Genomic DNA, 23,528 nt, shown 5'->3' with positions numbered 1-23,528 from the left:
ACTCGAAATTTGTTTCTGGTGACAGCGCAATTTTAAAGGAGCAGAAAATTCTAACATAATGCTTGAATATGAATTAAATTTGTAGGCAACAGTCAGCGTGTAAACACAAATGCGTGCCAGGCCTTCTGGACGCACTGAGCACTTCCAAGATAAAACACTTGGGGAGTATACTTTGAAGAAAGCGCTATAAAACCACAATCCCCACATTTCTGACGAAAAAAAAAATGAGTTGTATGAAGTCCTATGGCGCATACGCTGCTGTGGCTATCACGCGCCAAACACAAGGTTAGGTGTTCTGTTATATTATTTGACTAGATATTGTGTTACTTATATTTGACTAAAACCTTGGCTTTCTTGAGAACCGTAATCATCAGAGAAAAATCAACAAATGCTTGTTATTCAAAAACAATGCAGAATGAAATGAAATGCGTTCATTCTAAAATGCAGTAAAATATATATTCTATGTTCTTGGAGTCGTGGGCATGAAATTAAAATGCTATTAACTGTGACCTCATCACCACACATTTAACACAAGGGTTTGTCATTTGTTAGTAGGAAATTATGGGTGATGCCGACGGTGAAGGTCATGCGCTCTTTGTCAAATATGGAAAGGCGATTAGCGCCTGGTTAGCCCCTGTTATGCTGTCTTGTCACAACTTTATGTTGTTACCGCACTAGAAACATTTATACTCACTATTGAAGATTAATATTATAACAATAATTGGTTCACAGGAATCTTAAGGCGCTGTATCTGTCACATTTGTTTCTGTGGACACATGACATGCACCCTAAGGAAAGGGAGGAAGGTGAGAGTGTGCAAAAAGAGAAAGAGGAGCCGTAGTGGAGTGTGACACAGAGTAATTTCAACCACCTGGGGAACTTTAACGTGCGCTGACATGGAGGGGAAGGGTGGCTGCTCCTGGCTCTACGGGGCTGAGGCTGGTAGGGCATCGCCGCTTAATTCCGGTCGGGGCTAGCCTGCCACTGAATATTGATCTGTTGTAGGCCATCATTGCACCCGCCACCGCTTCGGTGATGGACGACGGCTGTTGATACGCGCGTCTTTATCTCCTCTTCTTTTTCTTTCCTCTCTATTTTCTCTTCTATCCGCACGAAGCAGTGGAGGTGGCACAGCTACAGAGCCAGTAGCATGCCCGTGCATTTACTTTTTCTTCTTCCTACAGTCGCAACAGCAAAAACTTGCGCTGATATCACACAATACACAGACACCTCTACGTTTCGCCTCCATTGAAAGGCAGCCGGCGACGATCGAGATCGAACCCGGGTGCTCCGGCACAGAAGTAGGGTGTCTTACCACTGCACCAACGCGGTAGGGGCGAAGAATATTGACATACATCATATCATTTGAATCTGGACCTCTTCATATCTGTGACTGAAATCTCTGCAGCATACATCTAGAAGATGATATAGCTGGGCACTTCTCTGTGGGCAGATTGCGGGAAAACGCAAGACCACATGGCGTGGTTATTTTGGTATGAGATATGATGGTGATATTGGAATCGAACCCTCCAGGACACATGGATCCCATTTAAGGCACAAAACTAACTAGGGCATGGAGGCGCTTTCATCAGCCTTACTAAAAGCGGGGCTTTATACCTATGTGATGTGGTCTTTCAAATAATGGGGTAGGATGCCATTACTTGCTAATGAGTATGCGTGAGATATTAGAAAAATGAATGACCTAACTCTTGATTACGCAAATTACGATGCATAAGGCCGCGAACACAAAGATTGCTTGCAGCGGGGAGTCATTAAATTCTTGAGTCGCACAATTCAAGGCTGAACTCAAGTGAGCCCTTAATTTCAATTTCATGCTATCCTTAACGATGTTTTAGTAGCTTTTTATGTTTGTTAAACATGGCATGCGCTTCCTCAACCAGAGAGGTACTGAGAATGTTTCAGTGGATTGAAGCCCCCCCCTCGCATCCGAAGGAGAAAAGCCTAATTTTCTTGGTAATCTAAGCAAAATGGCCAGGTATGTAGGACTACAATATAAGTATTTCAAAGCGGGAAATTCAGAGAGCATACCTCGATTTCCTACCTTCCCTCCATGGAGTGAGTGATTTGAGATTGATCATAATTTCTGTATTTGGATAACCTCATGCTCACGAGTACACTCTTTTGAAAGTGATTATCTGCAATGCTACCCTTCTCGGCGCTTTAGCATTCACGCGTTTATTCCTGATTGTAGAGAGTAACGCTCAGCTATTTGTCAAACTTACCTTGTCCTTTACAGACTGGGAAAATACGGTGTCCTGGAGCCCTGAGATGACAAAGTTTCCAATGGTAGAAAATGAAAGCAGTACGCTTACAACAATCACTGGCGTTTGAAGCTCTACGTCATGTATATTTATATCCTGCAGGAAAGCAAAAAAAAAGAAAACGTTTTTTTGTTTTGATTCTGCAGTAAACAGTGTCATCTCGGCCTAAACGTAATTAAAAAAAAATCAATCTTCTTCTGATCTAGAGTCTCCTGAGAGCATTTAACTCTGACCTCGTCATTTTTGTGACATTAAAGGCACAACTGTGCTGTTCTACTGAACTTTGTGGTGCTCTAGGGTACCACGCCAATAACTCGATAACCCTGGAGATCGAGCAGCGGCCATCAGATCACCAGGCACTGCTTTCTCAACTTACCACAATTTGTGGCTTGCTTTTTAGACCAGAATTTTTTGGACGGGTAATATTAAGGCAGAGTCCTGAATTTCAAGATTCAATCAGTGCTTACTAGAACAAAACTTCGGTTAAGGCTCGGTCAGTTATTACATTGCAAAAAGAAGCAAGAATGGAAGTTTGACTGCGTTCATGTTTGGTTGGGGGAAAGGGAATGTGCTGCTAGACATTAAATGTGGTCTGTTAGGTGATATTTTATTGTTTCTATCGGACACATTTATTGTTTATGGCCCCGCTGAGGACAAGCACATAACCTGTTTTGATGCACAAATGACTACATCTAGTTACAATTTAGTACATAAAAGTTGTCTCACATCACTGCTTCTTGAAGCGATGCCTTACTCGGTGAAATTAATATGACATAATGTGGAGACCTCGCAATCATCTATTGATACCTTTTTCCGCTCAATGATTTCGAAATGGTAACTGAATGTTGATGTCATCCTTAATTATAAACAATTGTGAGCTTTTTTCTGACTTGGTTACTTCGTTACACAAGAGCGGGAATACCGCTACAGTCCTACTGGTATCGTCAATAGAAATAAAAGGGCATGACGGTCTCTTTTCATTATGAACTCTAAACCGACCGTTTTATGAATTGCATGTGACCCCTACGATGGGTTATAAACAAATAGCAAGCCCCTAATTGCGACACTAAACATATATACGAAGATGTAAAAAGATACTGGGTACCAGCACTGCTTCACGAAATTTAAGGAGCGTAGGCAAAAAACTGTACTCAAGATCGATGCTTACCTCCGCATTGGTGATCCTCTCTAGGAAGCGTACCATGTCCACGAAGGCAGCCACAGTGAGAACCCCGTATAGCGCGCAGCATAGGCCCGACGGCGGAAGACAGCGGCGCAGCAGACCAATGAACACTAAAAGCAAGATGATCTGTCCAAAATGAATTATTGCATGTAACTACGCGAGGTGATGAACAAGGTAAGATGAATTAAGCGCCAAATGTCTGCTCCACAATCTGTATTAGCTTATTGGCATGCTTTCAAATACACGGTGCAGCGGAATGAAAATAGAACAAACCCCCCTCCAACATTTGTTTGATTGTTCCTTAAATTAATGAGATTTCAAGGTTTAAAGGAAATACTAATATGCAGTGGAAATGGGGTTATTTAGAGGTTGGAAATAAGGGCTCCTGCCATACCGGCAAGGGTTCATTGATTCCGCCAGTGCATCATACTGATGGGGTAGGCAGCACTATATAGGTGCCAAGCAATTAAAAATTTCTGCGGTAACTACATTTAATTCGTCATTACACTCTCAGTTTACTGCAACAAATTGCTTTTACAGCCTGATTTCGCAAGTCCTACTCTTTGTATCATAAGTTTTGGGCTGGCTCACAACCGTCTGTCGACAACAATAAGACATTAAAGGCTTTCGCTTTAATAGAAAGGTTCACGGAGCACTTGTTTAATTCAATCGTGGGACAAGAGCCATCGTCGTGGCTTGACACTATCACAAGTGTGCCTTCTTTTGTGCTGAACGATTCGAGAGGAAGACGGATTTTATTTTATTTGCAATAACTTAAGAGTGCACATGCGAAGGTAATACATATAAACGGCGGTGAATACAAAAAACACAAATACAAATTGAGCAGTATCACTGAAAATGCATGTAATAATGCCTCGCGCATACATTACAACTTCTTTAAAGTAAACCACAAACATTCAATACATTTTACCTGATATAGAGATAGTTCACACAAATTTTGGGACACTGCTTTTCATAGGATGGCAGGTTAACTACCGTAGGAGTGCCTAGGCAGCTTATTCTAGTTTATTCATGCGCCAGGATTAAATGAACTTGAGTAAATGGAGGAGGTGCCTATTTGTGTGTAATTTTCCTATTGTCATCCTGGCAGCCACTAAAAAATAACACTGTGACATTTTAATACTGCATCGTGGTACAGCTGGCGGATCTCTCCAACCAATTTTTTATGTGACCCGTGGCAACGGGAACCACCAGGCGGACGAGGCTGTCCTTTCCCTCCACAACGACGACGCTCACAGTTAAAATCCCCATATTGAGGGTTGATACAGCATATGCGCCTCGCTCTTTGGCCCTGGAGATCACAATTTCAGCATGGAACAGGAGGGAGTTTTGCAACCACCGCCTCGGGTCAGTGGATTTTGAACTGCGCCTCCGCCTTCCCCATCAGATTGCTTGTCGAGACACAATATTACTGTGCCGTTTATGGCTCGATGTTGCGTTCACCAACAAGCACGCTTTCAGGATTGGAGCATCTCTTATGTGAATGCCCTGTATTTGTGAGTGAAAGACATAACATGTGCTGTGCGCTGGACTGCTTCGTTCCTCGCCCTTTAACGGCGGATAAGAACCTTGGTCCGTGGCCACGGCAGCGGACCGCCTTTAAGGAAAACATGTACAGGGCACTGTTTAATTTTCTAACAGCCACCTGCTTGTGTGACAAACTCTGGCTGCTCCTCGTCCCCTTTCTCTTTCCTTCTTTAATCACCTTATTCCTTTTCCCCAGTGTTGGTTGGCCAGCCGGAGGACTTTCTGGTTAACATACCTGCCTTCCATCCTCATCCTTATTTATCTATCTTAATGTCGTCATGGCACTCACAGATTGCAAGGAGTGTCAAAATATAGTACTTATGGAGGATGGGATAATGAGACACTACGGAAATAAGGTTATGCGGAGCAAACTGGCTTCGACGTAAGAATTGGTCTTGCTTGACCCGTTGTATTTACTCTGTGGTGCGTGCGATGTATGAATAATCAGAAAATATGTAGTGATCAACATGGTTTTTGAGAAATTAAGCGTTGATTATACCGCATGCTTAAAGTGACGTATGGTGGAAGCATTCCTAAATTTTGGGCCATCTAGACACAGAAGCGGGTATTTTTAAGTGTTCAAATGCGTACTTCAGATTACACTGATACTAAAGGGGTTTTAACATGTTAAAGGAAAGTATAATGAGGTTGAAAATGAATTACTAAGTAGTTATCGGTTGTCATATGTTCTGCGCTTGTAATATCAAGAAAAGAGGTTGCTAGATTTTGCGTGCAGTAGTCTGTAAACGACATTGGCTCTATTCTAGATACATTAAGATGCAGAAGGCACACTGAACGTCCATTGTATGAGCAGCAGTTAGCAGCGAAAGGCTACCAGTACCATTAGTAAGCACTCGAGACTGAAAATACAACTTCAGAAAATATGACCCAGCACTGGACAAATGTTGAGGGGGAGCGTTAGTTCGCAAGCTAAGCGAACGTTTGAATAGGACTTGTTTTCATTCTTTTGTGGAAATGTTACCTCGGCTTGCGATCCGAGGCTCCCCCTCAACACTTGTTGAGTGCGTTTTCACACTGCTTAGCCACCTTCTTGCTCTCCTTATACTCTGGAACTACAAACAATGTAATTAAAGGCGGGACTGTTACAGGTAGATCCGGAACAAATGTTTTGGAAATTGGGGGATAAGAAGCCTGCCTTGGATGAGAGATAGAGAGAGAGAGAGAGAGAGGAGGCTTTAATCAAGGCCTTCAGTAATGCAGCCGCCGGGAAAAAGGTAAAGTATCATATATAGGGTTTCACAAAAGAGTTGATGTTTACGATGATTCATAACTACAGCGCAAATGAAGGGACGAAGATGAAGGAAGGCCATCACAGAGTGCTGTGTGGTGTCCCTCCTTCATCTTTGTACCGTAATTTGCGCTGTAATTATGGACCATATTGTTAGGGTTTATTTACAGAGCGATTCTGCACCTTAGCCTGATGTGCTAAGTAACAGATGGTGAGCTTCTTCTTCTTCTTTCTCTATTCCGGAGAGCCTCTTTTTGCACTTCCTTCTCCTCTTCTGTGCGCATGCCTGACATTTCCCCCTTGGCAGACGAAGCCCCTGGGCTGTCAGTCCCGAGCGAGAGTGGCAGCACTTCATTCTTGCGACATGAACTACCTGTGTTTTCCGAGAGGGCGACCGTGGGAACATTGGCGAGACACGACGTAATTCAACTCGTTGATGCGTTTGAGCACAATAAATGGGCCTGTGTAGTGCGACAACAGCTTCTGGGACAAACCACGCTTGCGGAGAGGTGTCCAGAGCCACACAAAGTCGCCGGGAAGGTAGGAGACATCCTGATGCCCACGATCGTAGCGCTGCTTAGAGCGGTCCTGCGAGGCCAGAGTGCGTAATCGGGCGACCCGACGAGCCTCTTCAGCGCGGCAGAGAGTGCTCGAAACAGACGGCTCAGTGTCGAGAGAGAACGGCAAAATGGTGTTAAGAGTACGTCGAGGCGGACGGGCGTAGAGGAGGAAAAATGGACTATAAGAAGTTGTCTCATGCTTTGAGGTGTTATAGGCGTAAGTAATGAAGGGAAGCACGTCATCCCAGTTCTTGTGCAGCGAGTCAACATACATCGCAAGCATGTTTGTCAGTGTCCGGTTTGCACGTTCGACGAGGCCATTTGTCTGGTGATGGTACGGCGTAGAGTGACGCAACTGGCAAGTACAATAGCGCAGAAGCTGTTCCACAACATCTGCCGTAAACTGCCGGCCTCGGTCACTGATAATTACACGAGGAGGTCCATGACGGAGGACGACAGCGTGAAGAAGAAAGAACGAGACGTCAGCGGCGGTGGCGGAAGGGATGGCGGCAGTTTCACAGTAACGCGTGAGATGATCAACGCACACGATGACCCAGCGATTGCCTTTGGACGAGCGGGGAAACGGGCCTATGAGGTCAACACCCACTTGCTCATATGGTATGGTCGGTGGTGTCACCGGATGTAAGTGGCCCGGCGGAGAAGTCGTGGGGAGCTTGAACCGCTGGCACTGCACGCAGGAGTTCACGTAACGCTGAGTCGTTCGACGCATATTTGGCCAGTAGAAACGTTCCTTAATGCGCGTAAAAGTCCTGGCAAACCCCAAGTACCCAGCTGTAACGTCATCGTGCATAGAGTGTAGAACAGAGGAATAGAGGCTAGCCGGAACGACTAGCAGAAAGCGTGCACCGCCAGATGAGTAATGTTTTCGATACAGCAAACCATCGCGAATGCAGAAAGGGTTCGCAGATGCCGGATCACGAGCTTTTTTAAAAAGTGCTACCAAGTCTTGATCTTTTCGTTGTTCTCGCTGGAAAGTGGCAAGATCCGGAAATTGTACGGAAACGGCGGCAAGATAGTCGTCAAAGTTGTCATCGCAGAGGGTAGTTGCGAGAGGCAGTCAGCGTCAGCGTGTTGGCGGCCACTTTTGTACGACACTGTAAAGTTGAACTCCTGAAGGCGTAATGCCCAGCGGGCCAACCGACCGCAGGGGTCGCTTAGATTCACCAGCCAGCAAAGCGAATGATGATCGGTGATGACTGTAAAGGAACGTCCATAAAGGTACGAGCGAAACCGCTCTACGCCAAAAACGACGGCAAGGCACTCTTGCTCCGTCACGGTATAGTTGCGTTCAGACTTGCTAAGGGTGCGACTTGCGTAAGCGACAACGTGTTGGTTTCCGTCATGCCGTTGTATGAGCACAGTACCCACGCCGATGCCACTTGCGTCAGTGTGGAGTTCAGTGGGAGCTGTCGGGCTGAAATGACGCAGTATGGGCCGCGAGGTAAGAAGAAACTTGAGCTGGCGAAACGCAGAATCACATTCAGGAGTCCACTTGAAAGGAATATCTTTCTGCAAGAGGCATGTGAGGGGGTAGGCTACGTCAGCAAACTTAGGGATGAAGCGTCGAAAGTAAGAGCAAAGTCCCAGGAAGCTCCTGAGTTCTTTCACAGACTTGGGCTCTTTGACGCAGCTGACAGCTTCAATCTTCTGTGGGTCAGGCCTAACACCGTCTTTGTCAACCAAATGCCCAAGCACAACAATCTGGCGTTCACCGAAGCGGCACTTCTTAGAGTTCAGCACGAGACCCGCTTTCTCCATGCAGTTAAGGACCACAGCTAAACGGCTGTTGTGCTCGGCGAAGGTCCTCCCAAAAATCACTACGTCATCTAGGTAACACATGCAAATTTGCCACTTCAGACCACGCAAAAGAGTGTCCATAAATCTTTCAAAGGTAGCCGGAGCGTTGCATAGGCCGAAAGGCATCACGTTAAATTCATATAACCCATCGGGAGTCACGAATGCCGTCTTCTCCTTGTCTTTCGGATGCATCGGTATCTGCCAGTATCCGGACCGTAAAGCAACAGATGAAAAGTAGGAAGCTGAATGGAGGCAGTCAATGGCGTCATCAACACGTGGGAGCGGGTAAACATCCTTCTTGGTGACAGTATTGAAGCGGCGATAGTCGACGCAAAATCGCCAGGTGCCATCTTTCTTTTTCACGAGAATAACAGGGGCGGCCTATGGGCTAGATGATTCCTGAATGATTCCTCTTTGCATCATATCACGGACCTGTTCGTCAATTATCTTACGTTCTGAAGGTGACACACGGTATGGTGTCTGTCTAATCGGGTGTGCAGATCCAGTGTCGATCATGTGATGGGTGCGGGAAGGCGGAATCGGTGGTGGCTGATCTCGAGCAAAGTCGAACACGTCGCATGTTTCATAAGAACCTCCACCAATATTCGCTGGTCGTTGGTGGGTAGCGATTCATTTATCATAGACTTAAACTGGGAATCAGCATAATCGGGGCGTCTAGTTGAACGAGCAACGCCATCATTGAACGCGGCGATGTGCATAGAAAGGTTGGTTGGTTGGTTGGTTTGTGGGGTTTAACGTCCCAAAGCAACTCAGGCTATGAGAGACGCCGTAGTGGAGGACTCCGGAAATTTCGACCACCTGGGGTTCTTTAACGTGCACTGACATCGTACAGCACACGGGCGCTTTTGCTTTTCGCCTCCATCGAAAAGCGGCCGCCGAGGCCGGGATTCGATCCCGCATCCTTGGGAACAGTAGTCGAGCGCCGTAACCACTGCGCCACCCCGGCGGGGTGGCGCAGTGGTTACGGCGCTCGACTACTGTTCCCAAGGATGCGGGATCGAATCCCGGCCTCGGCGGCCGCTTTTCGATGGAGGCGAAAAGCAAAAGCGCCCGTGTGCTGTGCGATGTCAGTGCACGTTAAAGAACGAATATTGGTGGAGGTTCTTATGAAACATGCGACGTGTTCGACTTTGCTCGAGATCAGCCACCACCGATTCCGCCTTCCCGCACCCATCACATGATCGACACTGGATCTGCACACCCGATTAGACAGACACCATACCGTGTGTCACCTTCAGAACGTAAGATAATTGACGAACAGGTCCGTGATATGATGCAAAGAGGAATCATTCAGGAATCATCTAGCCCATAGGCCGCCCCTGTTATTCTCGTGAAAAAGAAAGATGGCACCTGGCGATTTTGCGTCGACTATCGCCGCTTCAATACTGTCACCAAGAAGGATGTTTACCCGCTCCCACGTGTTGATGACGCCATTGACTGCCTCCATTCAGCTTCCTACTTTTCATCTGTTGCTTTACGGTCCGGATACTGGCAGATACCGATGCATCCGAAAGACAAGGAGAAGACGGCATTCGTGACTCCCGATGGGTTATATGAATTTAACGTGATGCCTTTCGGCCTATGCAACGCTCCGGCTACCTTTGAAAGATTTATGGACACTCTTTTGCGTGGTCTGAAGTGGCAAATTTGCATGTGTTACCTAGATGACGTAGTGATTTTTGGGAGGACCTTCGCCGAGCATAACAGCCGTTTAGCTGTGGTCCTTAACTGCATGGAGAAAGCGGGTCTCGTGCTGAACTCTAAGAAGTGCCGCTTCGGTGAGCCATGGTGCAGACCGCAGCAGCGCACGCTGCTCCCAGAGGTCGACTGTGGTGCTCCTGGCTAGCAGGCGGGGCTAAATTTTTGAGCTCGTCGAGAAATCATTGCGGCGGGAGCCCACAGGCCTCCATCGAACCGCCGAGGGCGAGCAAACGCGCTCTCGGCGAGTTTCAAAACACGCGGCAATACGGCAGATTCATTGGTATGGTTGAGTGTCCAAAGCGTGGTACGGCCCTCGTTCACTCGAACAACGCTGCGGGGCACCAACACACTCTTTTTGGCACCGGAAATGGAAGTGGGTTCCACCAGAGCGTCGAAGGCATTGGGAACCGCACCCGAAGACACAACTGGGACGAAGATGGCGGACATCACCGGAACGACGGTATCTTCGAAGACAGAAAACACTTGGACCGCCCGCGGCGATTCTTCTATGAGGGCCGATCGAAGGCTGGGGCTTATTGATATCTCGCCACTGTTGAAGTCGAGAATTGCGCCGCACTGCTGTAAAAAGTCAACTCCTAGAATAACGTCGTGCGTAGAGCGAGGGAGCACCGTAAATTCAGTTCTAAACTCGTGTCCAGCCATCGCTACACTTACATAACAAATACCAAGCGGAACCAATGATTCTCCCCCTACACCTCGAAATATGACAGTTCTATCCCAGCCAAACATAATTTTGCGGCCGAGACGGTTCTTAAAATCTAAGCTCATCACGGAAACTATAGCACCAGTATCCACTAAGGCCATAACACAAACACCATCCACTGACACTTCCAAGCGGTTCTTCAGCATAACGACCGGTAGAGGAATTGGCAATATCGATGACCTGGCGATCGCACCTCCATCGGCCGCACACGCTAGTTTCCCGGTGTCGGAGAAGAACGGCGGGGAGAAGGCGATTGTCTGGAGCGGCGGGCAGGAGGAGTCAGGCTGCGATCAGAAACTGGCGAGTCGTTGCGTGGTGGTACATAGCGGTAGGAGCCCGAAGGAGGGGGATAGGTCGGGTCATGGACTTCTGGGCTCACAGTAGAACGGCGGTTTGTCCATTGGCGCTGGTAGCATGGTGGCGGGTTCCGGCGGCGGCAGAATCTGGATATGTGGCCAAGCATACCACAGCGGTAACAGACGGGTGGTTCACGAGCACGGTCCAAATAATAGTCCTCGGTAACAGGATCGCAGCGATCAGCAAAGTCCAGCCGCTGGGGTTGTTGCGAAGGCGGTGGCGCCCTGTAGTGGGAACGAGCTAGGGGAGCAGGGCCATATGAGTCGTTTCGGTGGTCACGGACGGGAGGAGGAGCGGTAGAACACCAAGAAGAGCGCTGGATGGGAGCTGCCTGCAGGGAGCAGCTATCACAGGGGATTGCACTGCCGTTCACATCTTTATGGCGGGAGAGCTCATCACGGACAATTTGGCGAATCATCTCTGCCAAATTCGGAGGCTCACGTGAATGCTCGTGAGAATCCACGCTTGCAACAGTGGTCACGTTAGGCAGACGGCCGAATTTCGGGGTTATGCGACGCAACTTTAAAGTTTCGAATGTACGACAGTGCTTGATCACGGCCGCGGGAGAATCTAAGTTTTCTTTTGTAATTAAAAAGTTATATACATCCACCGCGATGCCCTTTAAGAGGTGGCCAACTCTGTCTTCGTCAGACATGCTCGGATTCACCGCTTTGCAGAGTTTTAGGACCTCTTCTATGTACATTGTGCATGTTTCACCAGGCCCTTGGGCTCGCTGGAATAAAGTCTGCTCAGCGCATTTGCGTTTTGCCGTGGTATCCCCGAAACAATTTCGAATCTCCTCTTCAAAACGATCCCAGCTCGTTAGAGACGCTTCATGGTTCTCAAACCATGTCAGGGCTGTGGAGTCTAAGAAAAAAACATTTGCCAGCATTACAGTGGCATCCCAGTGATTATACTTGCTCACCCGCTGGTAATTGGTGAGCCACGCATCCACATCTTCGCCAGCCTTGCCAGAAAAGGTCCGCGGCTCACGGTAATGCTGCCATACGGGTGCCGCTGGACCTGGCTGCCGTGCGTCGCCGTCCTATATCATTGTGGTGGTCAAAGGGGGAAGCCCAGCGAGTCGTCGGCTCGAACGCGGTAGAGAGGAATCCGTGGTGATCTGCCCAGCACCTCCACCACACTGTTAGGGTTTATTTACAGAGCGATTCTGCACCTTAGCCTAATGTGCTAAGTAACAGATGATGAGCTTCTTCTTCTTCTTTCTCTATTCCGGAGAGCCTCTTTTTGCACTTCCTTCTCCTCTTCTGTGCGCATGCCTGACAATCTATAGGGATAACCTTTTTCTTTTGAACATGTATTCTTTAATCTATTTAAAGCCACTTCGTTGTACATTTGTCAGTTTTATTCAAACGACACTTTGGATATGTGTATCAATTTCATCTAGATTCAATGCCGGAAACCTGGTAGGAGCTGAAATAAAACCTAATTAACTTGTAAAAAGGGCACAATTGCTCGTTCTCCCTTAGCACCTTAAGCCACCTGATGTGCTACCATAATCGGCTCACGTCTGCCTCTAAAATAGAAGAAAAGCTGCGCATATTCTACAATGGAACGATAAAGCAACTATCACGGCTTCACAGCGGGTCGCCAGTTCCGATTTAGGACACGTATACAGAACCTAGTCTCCAGTGGTTGTCGCAAGCCATGCAGGCATATCTCGGTCTTACAACCTGCTCACAGACAGCGGACAACAGTTGCAGCGCACCGGGGAGCATTAGTTCCAAAAAGAAAATGTTGCCTACATCTGACCATGAACCGAAAATCCGAGCGGAGCCAGTATGCTGCCGTGACCAGATGACTGACCAAACCTCTGAGGGCACCCTTCCGGGAAGCAACCATCGGCGTGGACAACCATATCGTTATTCCATGCCGGAAAAACCAGAATATTAAATCCATTACACGTACATTTCTTTTTGTTTTCTTCATATAAAGGAAGATGTACACAGACTGACTGACATGTTATCGCATCTTCTTGCCAGTGTGAATGCTCTTGTTTGTATCAACCCTCGTAAAAGAAGCCACTTCTCCATGAATAAACGCACTTTGTTCACTGCCTCTCGGCTGCTCACATTCTCAGCAATGTAGGAAAGCTGGGACCAACTCCTTACCAAGCCAGACAAGAACACAAAACTTCCCCTTATTTCGTGGGCCCAGGATAATGCCCCCACTTGTGGGCCACGCAGGACCACCTGGCATTATTCATGGCATCTTGGCCAAATAAAGTTGTTTCACTTTCTCTCTCAACTACAAAGTAGTGAGCCATTTCTGCGATTTTTCGCGCTCAGTGAAAGTCCAGATTTTATGGAGAAAGGGTTCTTTAACGTCTTCACTTTAGCGCACAAAAGATATATTGCACTTTCCCTATTTCTCGATCGGTTTGAGCAGGCACAGGTCAAAGACATTACTTCATTATTAAAAAGCTCATGTGCAGCTCTACCCTTGATTTTGGAAGGCGACGGCAATAATGAACCTTGTTGTTGTCTTTTCCTTTCGTCGTTGACTACCGGTTGCGTATCGTGCGATTGAGCGATTACTTTCTCCGTTATCGAATTTATTTTCTTTCCATTGTATTGGCGACGTCATTACCTTTCGATGACAATGATGGTTTTTGCGTAACTATAAACCTTAAATTACCCCACTTTTTTATACTAAGCAACATAATATACCTCTAACACACGCCAGTAAGACATAGTCGACAATGTATTCGCTTGGTTCCTCTCCAACACGCTTCAGTAATCCCGCCTTCTTACCCTAAAAGTGACGTGTTCCTCTCAGGGTCCGAGCTCTACCCCCAGTGTCTCTGAAATGAAAGCAAATTCTATTTTTCGACATTCTGTTTTACAGGAATCCCTTCACCAATTTCGGAACAATTAGACCCCTTTCCAGAGCGTTTCTGTTTTCTTTAGGTTTCCTCTTTTTTTTTATTTCATGTACGTTGCATAGGCTGGCGACATCGATGATGGCGCCCCTTTTACCTGTGACATGCGGCGCACAGGCTTTCACGTAAAACAATTTACAAGAGATCCACCTTTGGCAAACACGCAGCTTTAAAATTTCGCGTATTGTAAATGGCAGTCTAGTAGGGAAGAAGGCAGTGGAGGGCTTTTATAGGAGGCTCTTTTGAGCTTGCTTGCATCCCCCAAGAATAGAACATGTCGGAAGATATAGCAGCAAATATACTCGCAGTCCTGCAAAATGTCCGCCGCTTGTGACTGCACTCAGTTGAAAGCCGGCTTTAAACATTTTAAATAAAGTGCAGTGTCTACTTCAACCTCCAACAACGTAGAGTCCAGTGCACGCGGGTAAAAAGCTTTCCAAATAAAGCAGAATGATCTGAACCTGAGCTAGGTGGTGCATATTAAAGGCAGAACTGAAGCCTAACATGACAACACGCACAAGAGAGAGGAGGGTAGCTGAGGGTAGCCTCGTGTCGTGTTGTCTCTCTTGTGCGTGCTGTCATGTTAGGCTGTAGTTCTACCTTTCCAGGTAGACTTCTCAACATCTCACATGAGAAATGAAGTAGCGAAGACCACCATTCGGTTTCTTTGAGCGCTAAAAACCGAAGATTGTAAAGTGCGAGAAAGGAAATGTTGAAGAGCGCCGATAAATAGACTAAAAAGGTTAATGACGTGTTCTACACACGCGATTGAAACTGTATTCACTTATGAATAATATGAACAAGACAAAATGAAGGAAAAATAACTGCCACAATTTGTTGAGCTTCTCGTTACATCACCAAGCATTATTTGCCACCATTAACATTTCAATGTAGGAGTGACTGGGTAAGAGAACATTTGAGTGAGATGGGCTTTCCAAACTGTTTCATTTTGATGTTTTATTACAGCGACCCGAACGAAAGGTACTCACGAAAGTCGCTGCCATGGCGAAAGCGGACGTAGCTAATCGCAGAGTCGAAGTGTTGAGGAACTCGAGTGACCACTTTCCTTCCAGCACGTAAATTCCCTTGAGAAATGCTAGTACTGCGGAGCACAACGCTAGAACCTAGAAGAAGAAAAAAGCCTGTGAGTAGAGCCTTCCTGCACCTTTGTGGGCTAGGCAATTCCTCAAGAAAGATTCATTTAGCAGTCATGGTGAAGGTATTCTAAGCTGACTCAATGTGCCCAACTAAACCAAGGACTGCACATGTTGTACATATGTTGGAGCAGTACAATTGTCTTATGCAGTATGTGCAAATGCGCCAACCGCGCTTCAGCTAGGCGCTGTGAAGCATAAATACTAAATTACTAAATATTGTCATGTTCAATTCTTGCTGACACATTTTCGAACTCTACAAATTATTCTATAGCGTGGTAAATAATTGCGGGCATTTAAGTATTGCCTAAACCTAGAGATAGATCGAAAACTGCTAGAGCAACGGGGGTAATCCGCGTAACACCGTCTTTTCCATCCACTCTTTTTTCTTATTTATAAATAAATCGCTTTACAGGATCGGAAAGACACATTTTTCTGCGGTTCTAGGAAAAACAATGGCGCAGTATACGTTTTAGTAGAACCACGGAATAGTAGACATCATCACCATTAGCCGGACTACACCCTCTGCCGGGCGAAGGCCTCTCCCTTGTTCCTCCAATTAACCCTGTCGTATGTTAGCTGCATCCAATTGAACCCTGGAAACTTCTTAATTTCATATGCCCACCTAATATTCTTCCTCTCCATTCTCAGTTCAGTTTTTCAGTTATTCATAGGTCAGTTATTCAAAGGTCAGAAAAACAGTGGCATTTATGTCGTTCTTGTTTAGATATAATACAATACAATAACCCAATTTTACCGCAACACTTTTATGCTCATGAGTTATTTTCACTAGAACGGTTACAGACAGGAATAACCTTACTAGTAATTTATTAGCAGCGACTTTACTAAAATTTACAGTAAGCCACGTTTCTACATTTTTGTACGCTGCATCCCTGTGTTTTGTTTCTACTTTTGCAATTGTGTTCTTGCTACTTAAGGCTTCCCTTTTGTTATTTACCGCATTCATGTATTTATATATCATTTTCCCAGTCTGGTAAGGTATTCCGAAAGTTTCAGGATAAATAGATAAGTTGAGCACAAAACCCTTGCGCAACCGCTTCTAGTAGGGCAACACTTCGACGCCTTTTAGCGCGGCGGTTTTTCGTTGGCGCTGTGATGAGGCCGTTCAAAAGCCGACAAAATAATCCATAGAAATACTCTTACAAGCATCAGGCGTGCCGTCAGATATGGAATTACAACAGATAAGTCCTAATAAAGTTTTCGCCCAAAGGCTGGTGGGCGTCGTTACGATGTGATCATCCAACGGCAAGTTGCTGACGCCGTCTGTAGATGGCGTGCACGGTCAGGCAGCCGTGTTGTTGTTGTTGAAAACTTTTATTGTCCTACAGAGAAGGACCACACCGCCTGGGCCGCTCTGTCTCACCCCCCTTTAAGGGGGAGGGGACTTAGCGGCCCAGCCGCACGGGATGGTCGCATTAGATGCTGGCCGGTTTGGTTTCGCCGGCGGCCTCTGCTGCCAGTCGGACGGCGATGAGTTGGAGCTCAGGGTCCGAGCTTCGCAATAAGGTTTCCCAGGCTTCCCTACTGCTAACGTTTTGCGCCCTGCCTGGGGAGTACGCGCACTCCCAAATTATATGGTCGAGGGTTCCTCTCGCCCCACACTTTTTACATTTATCGTCCTCGCAGTCGGATCGGATATGTTTATTTAGTACTGGGTTTGGGTATACTCCAGTCTGCAGGCGTCTCCACGCCATTGCCTGACCTCCATTTAACGCCGTGTTTGGTGGGGGAAACGGCTCCGGCATTGCCTGTAGTGTTCTGTAATGTCTTGATACGAGATTAATCGCCCTTCTCTATTATGTTCTGCCTGAGCCGAGCCATCCTGTACAGCTCGGAGGTAGAGATCTCGAGCTGCACTGTGGGCCGCCTCGTTACCGCTAACAGATTCGTGCGCCGGGGTCCAGATGATGTTGATCATCCTATCAATCACTCCTTGTGTTAAAATTTTGGTGGTGAGGGGGTTTACCCTCACCCTACTGAAATTTTGAATTGCAGTTTTACTGTCGCTAATAATATATCTAGCTTTGGTGCCAACTCAAGCGATCGCTATCGCAGCTTCCTCCGCTATCTCGGTTTCTTTCCCTAGTATGGTAGCCACCGTGATGAGGGTGCCTCCCCCATCTACCGCCGCTATGGTCATGTATCGACTGTGTCTGTTTCCTGCCGCATCTACGCAGACAGCTTCATTTGGGGGTTTGCTCCGATATATTGTTTCTATCGCTTCCGCCCTTTTCTGTCGCCTTTCCCTATTAAACTCAAGGTGCATGTTTTTGGGTAGGGGAGGGATTCTTAGGTGCGCCCTGATTTTCCTGTCAATGTCAACCCTTTCCTTTTGCCCCCTGTCTGTGGCTATTCCAAGGTTACTTAGCGTAGCTCTTCCCACTCGCGTCGTGCTGAGTCTTTCAAGTTGCGAGGTTTTAACCGCTTCCGTGATTTCTGAAATCGTATTGTGCAGTCCTAGGGCCAGTAGCTGCTCCGTCGATGTACATTTTGGGAGGCCTAGTGCCTTTTTAACGCATTTTCTGATGAGCGCGTCTATCTTTCTCCTTTCATCTGCCTTTAGGTTCAGATATGGCGTGGAGTAGCCCACTCTGCTAATGCACACCATCATGCAGCCTAACAATTTTACGCAATCACATTTTCACATACGCATCACACCTGTTGCCTTTTTGCATAAAATGCAATCGATTATCAGTAATAAATTACATTATAAAAATAAATAAATTAGTTTGGTTCGTCTTTTAAAGCCCAAAAGCGGCTTAGGATATGGGAGACGCCATAGTGGAGGGCTCGGCAGGTTCAAACCAACTGGGGTTCTTGAACATGCATTCACAACTCATGACACGGGCGCCTTGCTTTTCGCCCAGATCGGTAAACGGCCACCGCTGCCGGAAAGCCGTCGAACGCCCTGAATACTGCACCACTGCTTCGGTGTAGAAGCGCAGATTATTATCCAAAATGTTATTGTATGGAAACGTAATTTACACTATTACGAAATTAAACCAGGAAGGTAATTAGATACAAGTAATCAATTACTTAAATCTTATTAGTTGACTTACGTTAAACGTATCGATAAGTGATTTAGTGTTGCGCTTTATTCGTGAATAACACAGCTAAATTAAATATCTGATCAGTTCTCCCAATGTACAGGGTGAAACGGTTTTTCCAGGAAGGTTGAGGCGCGACGGCTTTCTTGATTTTCGCTTTAAATTATTTAGTCGAATTTTGTAGTTAGGCATAAAACGGTGTATATTTAAGTTTTGTCAATGAGTTCTAGATTCTAAATAACTCTTATTGTATTCATAGGTTTTCCCGTATTCAAACTTTCTTGGTTGTTCACACAAAAATACAGGACCAAAATGCGAGAAAAGGGTAAATTACAGATTAATGAGAATTGTAAATGTTGCGTGAATGGATATGAAAATAATTTTGTGGTCATTTGAGACAATGATTGGTAAAAATGTTAAGGGGTGTAAAATTTTGTAGAATAAGTAGTCATTGCTTATACGATCACGCTCAATGAAAGAAAGTCAAATGCAACCACCGCACTGACGCGGCATGTTGGAATAGCAAATGGAGTAGACTGACAAGAGCTGCATTGACATTCATTAGCACAAAATTATGCACAAAAATTGAAGCAAAAAGTCATAACGGAGAGTGTGTTCCCCAAATGTTATTTGCAAAATCTTAAGCTTACAGCTTCATTCAGACGTATTTAAGAACATACGGGGAGTTTCAGAAAAGACTAAATAAATTTAAAACAGTGGCTTCAAACTAGTTACCAGACTATTTTCAGGAATGAACTCTTTGCAGATGACGACACATTACGCTCTGAATCTCCGCCAATACTTCAACTATATTACTAAACCTTATTAAATTTTTTACAGTAATAAATAGGTGGTTAGTCGAAATAGAGTTCGATGACATGAAGAAGAGAATGCCTCACGATATTTTGAAACGAAGAAAAGCTCTAAAGAGTTTTTCTTCGTTTCAAAATATCGTGAGGCATTCTCTTCTTCATGTCCTACAGCGCTAAAAAAAAGCGATTTCTGCACAAAACCGAAATTGATAGCAAAAAAGCGCAGGGAAGTCCGTCTACAAGAGACATCTGGTGATGAAGTGTTGCAGCCGCGCGGCGCCAGATTAAGACTACATGCTCTACCATGAAGTGTATGTCCGTCGCTTTTAGTATAACATCCACGCTGCTGGCCATGACTGCACTTTGCCTTGTATTGACTTGTGAGGCAATGTAATGTAAATGACGTGTCGGGCGATATGCCCCTTGCAGTTAGAACTTAGCGCCGTAACCGCTGCCCGCATCATCTCTGCACGTCGTATCTACACCGATCATGCTTCGCATCTCTTGTAGGAAGTTTCGATTTAGTACGAGGAAACAATATCGGCTTTTGTCGCGCTGCACGCCTTTAGGAAGTGGGTTTTTATTTGTCTGAAAACCTGATATGGAATTCTGTTTCCCACGACTGCGCGCTCACTGTTGAGAATAACAACCCAGCTGCGGTATATAAAAATGTAATTAGGGCGATTTATGCAGCATATTGTGGTTGCCGCGGTAAAGAGGTTGTTGTTTAAAATATTTAGTTCCTTTTTAAACCAAATGTTTTTAAAAAACTAGTCTTCCATAAAACACCCGCCATATACAAGGCGTTTTACTTTGTTCATTACATACTGACAAGGAAGAGGACAGAAGATGTGCCGGTACTATGACAACCTAGTTAGTCTAACGTTTTTCGCAGCTGCATCATTAAGGGCCCACCGTTTGTGCAACGTCCAGTAGGGTGAATTGGGGTCCTCCAGGCGCGGCAGGGTAGTTGTTCTGGCGAACCTGCTGCCGAGCCAAAAGCACCGCCATCCCGAAGCTGACACACGTTAGTGCCTGGGTGGCAACGACTGAGGGCACGTCTGTTGAAGCAACCTGCATGTGCGACCATAGACACACTTCGATAAACATTTGATCCCGGAGTCGAATAGCGTCCGCAGCTGGACGCAATAATGGTATAACACTTTTCAGCCCGAATCACTTTAAGGATCAATCCGCACCAAAATGAGCGCTGTGATGTCATTTTTGTTACACTCGTTCGATAAAGCTTTCCGACAAGCCGGAGTTGCCACCTTCAAGAATCGAAAAAGCGGTCAGAAACCTAAACTTGAACCCTGCTGGCAACTGGCTCCTCTAGCATCCCACAGAAATGCACATTCTCTCCGTGTTCTCTATTGCAAAGCCTGCTTTTGCATCTCTATCCAATGCAAGTGTACAGCTGCTTCCCTGTATCTCGTATCAGATCACCATGTTTTTACTGCGCAACAATTTTTTGCGGCGTGTTAAGATGATTTCTGCCTCTTGTGGCCGTTTTTATGAAGTTATATATGCGGTGAGTTTGTGAATTCTCCGAAGGAATTTGACGTTCAGCGCCTGTTCTTCATATATGCTCTGCCTGCACTGCACTGGGCGCTTTATGAAAGATCACGCCACTTGTTCGGGAAAGAGTTGGGGCTCGGTATTATAAACAGCAACCATGTTAGTCTGCAAGTATCAAACTTCGTACAGTTCATGCTATGAAATTTGAGCCAAAGTGTTAAGTTTTAAAGGGACATTGCACTCGAATAAAAGTGAATGCTTGGTGCTGGCACTAGCCTTGAGATAATTAGGCTATTTTTTGTTTAGTTTACGTAATTGATAATGATGTTCAAATACTTCAATATTTAATTATCAACTGTAAACGCCAAATGTTATATGTGAAGTTGCTGAGCACCTTTAGAAATCGCTCGCATGTTTCCTACGACTTATGTCTCAAGTCTTCTATTTTTCCGCGTTGCAAAAAATCATCCGAAATAGGAAAAAGGCATCGTTAAGGTGCACATGCGGACTGCTGTTGTGCTGCTCCTAAACGTGCACTGTATGAAGAAGCTCATCTGTAGTGTTGCTGAGGAACGGAGAAAGAACAGGACGATCTCCCATGTGCAGGTATTTGAGCCTCTGCCTCACATCGCATAACGTCGCAAAATCGAGGTAGTTGGCTAAAGTTGTGCAATAGAATTAGGATTCGATAAATACGAAAGAATTGCAGAACGCCGCTGGTTAATCTTATTTAGTGAAGTACCGCTCGACTAGCAGCATTTATCCAGTCATGGGACAAAAAAGGGGACCGAGAAAATTATTAATGAGGCAAAGGCCTCTCGTCTTCCCGTGGCTACAGTCGCACTGCATCCGACCTTGTTCATAAATTGCACGTTTAAAAGCCGCACCGTCTGTGTGTAGGCATCTCCTTCGTGGCGTTTCTAATATTCCGCTGGAATATTTTGAAATACTGAGAAAAGGGTCAGGTGAGAAGTATCATGTAGGAATCTATTTATTGAAATGTTTCTGAAGATGCTTTACAGTCTCGCGTATGGAAATCGGGGTATGCAGCCAATGCTTAAATAGTTAAGTAAAGCGACATAGTGATTCTTCAGTTAGGGAGGGAATAGAAAACAGCCTGGGAAACTAGAGGCGACACCCTACACTGCGCATCCAATTCCACTTGCATCTGAAGCGCTCTTCAATTTTAAAACTTTAGCGCACGTTGCGTGGCACAAACTGGATTTTGTCCCATATGAATCAAGAGCGCCTGTAGCCATCGCCGGAGCCGATATCATAGGCATGATGTATAGCGAATTTCAGAATCTCACGCTACTTCTGTAAACGTTCGTCGAGGTCATATGAAAAAGGTCTTGGAAGAACTAACAGTGCCGGCGGGCATAATAATCGCTTGAAGTGCGATAATCCCCATGAAGCCGCACGCAAAGGAAAAAAACAAGCAAGGCGGCGAAAAGTGTTGCTAAGGTCATGTGAGCACTACGGCAAACAAGGCAGCGAAATATCAAAAGCACACTGATGCAGAGTGGAAATGCAGATCGCGATCATCAGCCATCTGAAGCAATCAAATGCAGTGGAGTAATCTCAGAAAGCTGTGTAGTTATAAGGGCTTATGATTATTGACGCCACTGAAGCTGCAAATCCAGTCACGCGGGTTTGGCATCGATGAAAACAGCATGTGAAAACTGAGCCACATTTGCCAGCCTGGTGCCTTGAATATATAAGTGAACATCTACCATATTCTATATGCCGTCTTAGAATGCACTATTGCTGTCTGGAATAGATAGTATGCATACAATTCCTGTAAACGGGAATACAAAGAACAACGAACAAAGGACATGCCCCGAAATAAAAGCTGTAATCCAAAAATATTTCAGCTGTACTAAAAATATTATTCCGGCGATTCACGTCTCTTATGCACACATTGTCACCACAGAGTGCGGTAGTTAGAACTTCATATTTTCCTCAAGAAGAATATTATTTGTTATCTTGTTCGCCTGACGCCTAACTGTTCTACTGAGGAGTGACCACCAGAAAGCGAGTGGTATTTATACACGACTCCAAGCGGGTTGTCCTCTGCGGCGCCTTTGCAAAGCATTTCATAAAATATTAAAGTGGGCGAACGGCGTTAGACTAAATGTAAGAGAACACTCAGCTGGCTATATTGTTGTGTGATAGAATGGCTACGCACATTGGTTGGTTTGGTTATTAGAGATTAAAATCTGAACTCGACTTAGGATATGTAAACGCAGTAGTGGAGGACTCCGGAAGTTTCGACCACGTGGGATTTTTTAACGGGCACTGAAATCGCACACTGCACTGATACCTTGCTTCTCGCCTCCATTGAAAAGCGGCCGCTGCAGTCAGGACTCGATTCTGCATCTTTGTGTTCAGTGCTACAGCGCGTTAGCCACTATCTTTAAGGCGGTGTGGATCTACGCGCATTGTTAACTGCTTATTACGACAAAATCCTATAACGGCTCATACTGTCGGCAACGATTCTGCCACACACTTCCATTACTTTGTAGCTAATGTGGCGTCATATCCGGTAATGCGGCAATTTCGAAACTTCAGTCAGCAGGACTCTGGCCAATCAAATTGATGACCTCATCGACGTAGCTCAGTAATTCATTA

General features: G+C 45.7%; 1 protein-coding gene across 7 annotated transcripts in view; it reads right to left on the bottom strand.

The window, feature by feature from the left end:
* The window catches only part of LOC146209484 (uncharacterized), a 200,202-nt gene that overhangs the window by 175,378 nt on the left and 1,296 nt on the right, over positions 1 to 23,528 (bottom strand). For 6 of the 7 annotated variants that reach the window (XM_084600610.1, XM_084600598.1, XM_084600606.1 and 3 more), the window contains 4 exons: positions 20,295 to 20,453; positions 15,335 to 15,469; positions 3,451 to 3,591; positions 2,244 to 2,378 (listed from right to left, as the gene is read on the bottom strand). In XM_084600610.1, coding sequence (XP_084456736.1) covers positions 2,244 to 2,378; positions 3,451 to 3,591; positions 15,335 to 15,469; positions 20,295 to 20,453 — 570 coding nt within the window. Of the gene's footprint in view, positions 1 to 2,243; positions 2,379 to 3,450; positions 3,592 to 14,217; positions 14,268 to 15,334; positions 15,470 to 20,294; positions 20,454 to 23,528 lie in introns of those variants that run through there. The other variant, XM_084600622.1, reaches the window with a different exon arrangement.

Source organism: Amblyomma maculatum, chromosome 1 (assembly GCF_055883805.1).
Source record: "Amblyomma maculatum isolate TAMU_Amacu chromosome 1, ASM5588380v1, whole genome shotgun sequence".
In the NCBI taxonomy this organism is placed as follows: domain Eukaryota; kingdom Metazoa; phylum Arthropoda; class Arachnida; order Ixodida; family Ixodidae; genus Amblyomma; species Amblyomma maculatum.
Note: the sequence above shows the minus strand (reverse complement) of the source record. Positions and strands in the feature narration are given on the sequence as shown.